This window comes from Austrofundulus limnaeus, unplaced genomic scaffold (assembly GCF_001266775.1).
Source record: "Austrofundulus limnaeus strain Quisiro unplaced genomic scaffold, Austrofundulus_limnaeus-1.0 Scaffold575, whole genome shotgun sequence".
Taxonomy (NCBI): Eukaryota; Metazoa; Chordata; class Actinopteri; order Cyprinodontiformes; family Rivulidae; genus Austrofundulus; species Austrofundulus limnaeus.
Genome location: NW_013952977.1, coordinates 283,342 through 289,573, shown reverse-complemented (window position 1 = coordinate 289,573; position 6,232 = coordinate 283,342). Strand labels below are relative to the sequence as shown.

The 6,232-nt window shown below is 39.8% G+C and overlaps 1 protein-coding gene across 1 annotated transcript in view; it reads right to left on the bottom strand.

The window, feature by feature from the left end:
- Positions 1-6,232, bottom strand: part of vtcn1 (V-set domain containing T cell activation inhibitor 1) — a 15,115-nt gene that overhangs the window by 6,041 nt on the left and 2,842 nt on the right. Inside the window, exons 2-3 of the mRNA XM_014026635.1 lie at positions 1,181-1,537; positions 913-1,074 (exon numbers count right to left, since the gene is read on the bottom strand). Coding sequence (XP_013882089.1) covers positions 913-1,074; positions 1,181-1,537 — 519 coding nt within the window. The remainder of the gene's footprint in view (positions 1-912; positions 1,075-1,180; positions 1,538-6,232) is intronic.

The window sequence follows — 6,232 nt, the reverse complement described above, 5'->3', positions numbered from 1 at the left end:
ACACACACACACACACACACACACACACACACACACACACACACACACACACACTTATATCATTTGTATATATAATTTTTTCTCTATTTACCTTCATTAATTTGAAGTGTTTTGTGTAGTTCTTTTATTCACAGTTAAACAGAAAATGTATTTAGTTCTTTAGGCAAAGAATATCCTGGTATATGTCATCATCCAACTGGTGTAGTGATAYAAAAGCATTATTTAGGCAGTTTTGTCAAACATAGATTAATAAAGGAAAACTTAAAAGTGTTTTTGTAGGATGCTGTCCCTTCATCTTCATTTTTGAATGAAAATAAAAAAGTTTTTAAMCCAAACAAGAAATGGGGCAAATATTTGAGAAGATTACCAAACCTCACTTGATTTTTAAAGAGTAAATGTTCTTTTAATAGGTATTTGGTGTTAATTAGTTTCACATTTGTTTGGTTTAGTTGAGTTAACTTCTTAACTTCTTGTTTTTGTGCTGACAGACATGGATGTTCATTTGTTGTTGACACACCTCATGTTCAAAATATCTGTCTGTTCCATGAGGTGTTTTTAGAAGAGTTTTTTTGTTAAGTGACTTCACTACAATAAGTCAATATGTTTCCTAATCCTGTCCAAATATCCTAAAGCTTAAAGCATTCATGTGCTTAAACCACAACCTGACATCAGGTTAAACATACAAGGTTGATAAATGATGGGTTTATTTCTGAACGCTCTGTAAAGTGCTTGTGACAGGTTGTGTTTGACTCACCACTTAGTAAAATTTAATTTCAAGCAAGTGGATTACAGTTAAAMTGACAAATAATTCTAAAAGTATACCTGTTATTGTGGCTTCAGTCAGAGCGAAGGCTAAGTTATTTTCTATCCTACAGCTGTAGGTCTCGCTGACTTGTGCCGGCTGTAACGTACTGACGAGGCTGACTATTCCTGCTGGGTCTTGTGTGAACCTGGTGCTTGCGTTCAGGACGTTCCCAGTTTGGTTCAGCCAAGTGACCTCTGGTTTAGGGAACCACCTSCTCGCCTCACTGGTCAGGACACTGTCAGAGAAGTTGAACGTGGGCACTGAAAAGGCTGAGACGTGGAAATAATCACACACGCAGAGTTAAAGGTTATCAGTTATTCCTCAGGTAGCTTTTCAAAGTAAACAGAGTGAAACTGGAAGGACGAGTCATCCTACCTGCTGTTCGAAGCTGAATGTTGACATTTCCTTGGCCCGCAGAGGAGCTGATGCTGCAGGTGTACTCGCCCTCGTCGCTGCTTTTCACACTCAGCAGCAGCAGAGAGGCGTTTCCTGCAGCCACAGCATCGGGGAAGACCTGAACTCTTCCTTTGAACTGTGAGGCCTGACCTGCAAGAGCTGGAGCTCCGTCCCTGTACAGGTAAACCAGTCCCAGGTCCTTCTTCTCCCACAGGACCGACATGACACTGAGCCCATTCTGCTGAACGTCAGCAGGAACATAGCAGCTGAGCAGCTTGTTCTCACCCAGGTTGGCCACAGGTTTTGTACTGCTGCTCATCACTGTGGATGTAGATTCTGTAGATATAAATAATGATCATTTTAATAATGCATTAATCTGATATAGCACTGTTTAGGACACTCAGACATTTTACATTATTCACTCACACACACATTCACACACTGATGGGGGTAAGCTACATTGTAGCCACAGCTGCGCTGGGGCACACTGACAGAGGCAGGGCAACACCGGCACCACCATCAGTAGGCAAGGCGGGTGAAGTGTCTTGCCCAAGGACACAATGACTGAAATGGCTGGAATGTGGGATCGAACCAGCAACCAACTGGTTGCAAGATGACTCCCCTAACCACTCTGCCACAACCACAATAATATTAAACATATTGCACAATACAAACAAAGTGTTATTTTAGAGGAATCTGAATGCAGCTACGGCCCAAGTTCCAGCATCTGTTTTTATTCTTCTCTACAGTCCAACAGTAATTTACATCAGGGATTTACCTTGAAAAATCAAAACTGACAAAATGCTGATATTTTAATGCATAAAAATATAAGAACAAACCAAACAAAACCAAAAAACATTTCAAACTCTAACATCACTACTAATAACATGCAGAGTTGTAAAGTAACTAAGTACAAATACTTCTTTACTGTACTTACGTAGGTTTTTTGGATATCTGTACTTGAGTATTTCTTTTTCAGCCTACTTTTTACTTCTACTTCTTACATTTTTACAGTTATCTGTACTTTCTACTTATTAAATTTTTTAAAAAGGTGAGAAGTAGAAAGTCGTTACTCCTATTTCCATACAGCTTGTTGTTAAAAAATATTATCCTGGATAGAGTGAATTTAATTGTGGTGGGATGAGAAGTATAAATATATATTATTCTGATCCTGTATTAGTTTTTACACAATCCATCACAGCTGCAGATAACACAAATTATGTCACACTCCAGCAGAACATAGCAGATAAACTGTATGTAACAGGTGTATTGCAACAGGTGTAGTACATCCTAATTTTTCTAATATTAACATTTTTATATAACAATATAGCCTTTTTGACCTTTAGAAAAACATTTTTTGAGGGTCTCAACTCCCAATAAATGTCATTTTGGGAAGTCTAGCTACAGATTTTTACTCAGTACTTTTACTTTCAATACTTAAGTACATTTTATGTCAGAAATTTACTTTTGATACTTAAGTACAAAATATATCAGATACTTTAAGACTTTTACTCAAATAAAATTCTTAGAGGAGACTTGAACTTTTACCAAAGTAAATTTATGGTACTTTTACTCAAGTATCACTTTGCGGTACTTTATACAAAAATGATAACATGGGCAGACAGAAAATCAGATAAGAAAATAAGCCTTGGACAGKCACCGTGCAAAATCTACAATCTAAATTATGAAAATATTAGTTGGTGTAAAATAAAAAAACAGAATACAATGATTTTCAAATCTCATAAATCCCAAATGTGTACACTAAGAAATCAAAACACCTTTAGGAAAAAAATGTASTTTTGTATTTGATAAAAGCAAAATCTCTCAAAGTTAGGACAGAGTCAACAAAAGAGTGAAAAGGTACATTGTATAAATAAAAAACAGCTGATGGAGTATTCTGCAACCAATCACCTGCTTCAGATGTTATTATTCATTAAATGGACATTAGTAGAAGTTATCAGACCCCTAGAAAGGCTTCAGAATGTCCCGACTGTGACTTCTAGCAGGTTCCGCAGTCCATTTAATGGACTGGTGATAACATCAGAATCCACTGCTTACAGCCACTATCTGGTTAATACCTGAACATTCAATGTCATTGATATATTAACCCACTAGAGGGCACTGTGGGGACAATCTGAAGCCTAGAAGGCACAGTAGGGACATTCTGAAGCCATTGTATGGGACAGATAACGCCTAACAACATCCATTTAATGGATTGATAACGTCAGAATCTGCTGAACTAATTACATTAACAGGTCAGTGAGAGACCTGGGTTTAAAAAGAGCATTTTTGAAGCTGAAGTAAAAATGGCTTCATCAGTCTGATAAAACTGAAAGTAGTCAAACAACTTCAGCATATTGTGTCATGGTTTGTCATTTTATGCCTTGGTTTTTCCTAGTGTTTCTATTTTCCCCTGTGTGTGTCTGCTCAGCTGCCCCACATCACTCTGCTGATTACCCTTGTGTTTCTCCCCAGGTGTTTTCTGTTCCCTCATTAATTTTCTGTGTATTTAAGCTCTGTCTTGTCTCTGTGTCAGTGTCCGATCATTGTGCTGCAAAGCTTGTCTCGTTTTCATGTTTCATGTAGTTTTTTCGCCACGTCTTTCCAAGTGAGTTTTCCCAGCTGCCTCGTCAGCTTTTTGATTTATTAAAGACCTTATTGTTGTTACACCTGAAACCTGCCTGTGCCCTGGGTCATTCCGTGTCTGAACCTGACAAATTGTTTCTTAGCAGCAAACTGCAAGGACTTCCATCACCTACACTTCATAATATCATCAACAGATTTAAAGAATCTGGAGTAATCTCTGAGCTCAAAGGACAAAAGGCTGAAAGTCAGTATTGGATGGTCATGAACCTYGGACCCTCAGGGGCAACTGTGATAAAAACAGATCTGGCTCTGTTTTGGACAACACTGCATGGGCTCAGGAACAATTCCACACATCACTGTCTGTAAACACAGTTCATTATGTCATCCACACATGCTGCCTAAAGCTCTGTTATGCAACAAAGAACTCATATGTGAATACCACCCAGAAATGCTGCTGTCACCTCTGGACCGAAGTTCATTTATAACAAAGTGCTAACCCCAACTGTTCTGTGGTCAGACTAATCCAAAATTGAAATTATTTTTGGTGACTAGGAACCTCTGTAGTAAAGAGGACATGGTAATAGTAATATAAGATAAGATGCTCATCCAGCCTCTGATCAGTACTCATAGCCTGCCTCTTTGATGGTATACGGGTGCATTAGTGCCTACATGGCATGAGCCACGAGTGTGTGACCTTTACAATCAAAAGACATTTCTGCCCCTTTGTTCACTAATAAAATGTGTCAGGAGTCACAGAACGTGCTCTGTGATTGTCTTGCAACCTGTCTGGAGTGTCCCCCGTCCCTCTCACTATGACTGCTGGATATGGGCACACCCGTGACCCTGAAAGTAAGAAGCGGTTTAAGATAATGGATGGATGGATGGAAATGGTGGCTTGTGTATCACTTCAAGCTTGTTGAAGCAGGGATTATCTGGCCAGTGGTGGTGAATACTATATAGGAAATTTTAACATTTATTAAATAAGCCAAAGAGCCACTTCCAGACCCCTAGCATGAGCAGTTCGCACATCTGAAAAGGCTCCGTTAGTGCAGAAAAGTACATACATATACTTCATACTGCGCCAGTAAAACAGCATGACTTTGTAAGTAGAAGAATCCAGGTGCCACACTGACCTCCCGACGTTAAAAAAAACATTTGGCACATCACAAAACAAAACTCTAGCAAAGAAGACCCAGGACTGTTGAGCAACTAAAATCCCACAGCAGACAAACTCCAGACAACACACACTTCCAGATATTGTTGAAAAAAATGTCCTAACTATGGAGCAGCTGTGGTGGAGTGGTTAGGGGAGTCGTCCTGGAACCAGAAGGTCCTCGGTTCGATCCCCCGTCCAGCTGTTTCAGTCATTGTGTCCTTGGGCAAGACATCTCACCCACCTTGCCTACTGATGGTGACAAGAGGGTCTGGTGGCACCGGTGCATGGTGGCCCCACCTATGTCAGTGCGCCCCAGGGCAGCTGTGGCTACATTGTAGCTAACCATTGGTGTGTGAACGTGAGTGTGAATGGGCGAATGTCTGTAGTGTAAAGCGCTTTGGGGTCCAGAGGGACTTGATAAAGAGCTCTGTAAGTTCAGTCCATTTACCATTTAACTGTTAATGACAGAAGCATCTGGTCATCACACAAAACTTTTTGTTTTTCCGCAGATTTTTATGGAAGATGTGTCAGTTATTATAGATATGGTTAATAAGATTAAAAAGATCCTTCACTTCCTGTTTTGAAAAAAATTCTAAGCCCAGATTCAATAGCAGTCAATGAGAGTTTGGCCATGAAATATCACATACAGGGTGAAAAAACACAAAAATGTCTGTTTTACTGAAAAATGAGTCAATGACTTATCAACCTAACTTTAATTTACACAAAATATAAATTTTATTTAAGTTGCCATAAAGTGATGTTTGTGGAACAAATTATGTTTTGTTTGATCATCTACTTTTACCTAAGTTAGGCCCTAACAATAGAAACAAACAAACAAAAAAAGTAGTTTCTTTTTTTTAGGTCAACATTTTCAACACCTTCAGGTGAAACATTAGCCCGGCCCTTGCCTTCCTACGCAGCTCCGCTCAGTTCTAGTTTCCCTTCACTGCTCCGTCTGGGATTTCTCCCATAGACAAGGATTTCTTCGGGAGCATTTCATTCAGGCCAATCAGAGAACAGAACACTGATTTTCTGTGCAGTGTCTGCTAGTTAGTTTATTTCACCTGGGCCAATCAGAGAACAGAAGGTGGAGTTTTGAACAACGTTGATTTTCTATGCAGTGTCTGCTAGTTAGCAGGGCTCTAATGGTGCGTTCACACCGAACGCGATTTCAGCTTCAAAATCGCAGCCAAAGCTGAAGTTTGAAGCTTGTGCACTTTGAGGTCAGACGCAGGTCAGCTCTTGAAGCGCTGCACGGGAACAGCCTCCCCGCCCCTCCCTCCTCTGTC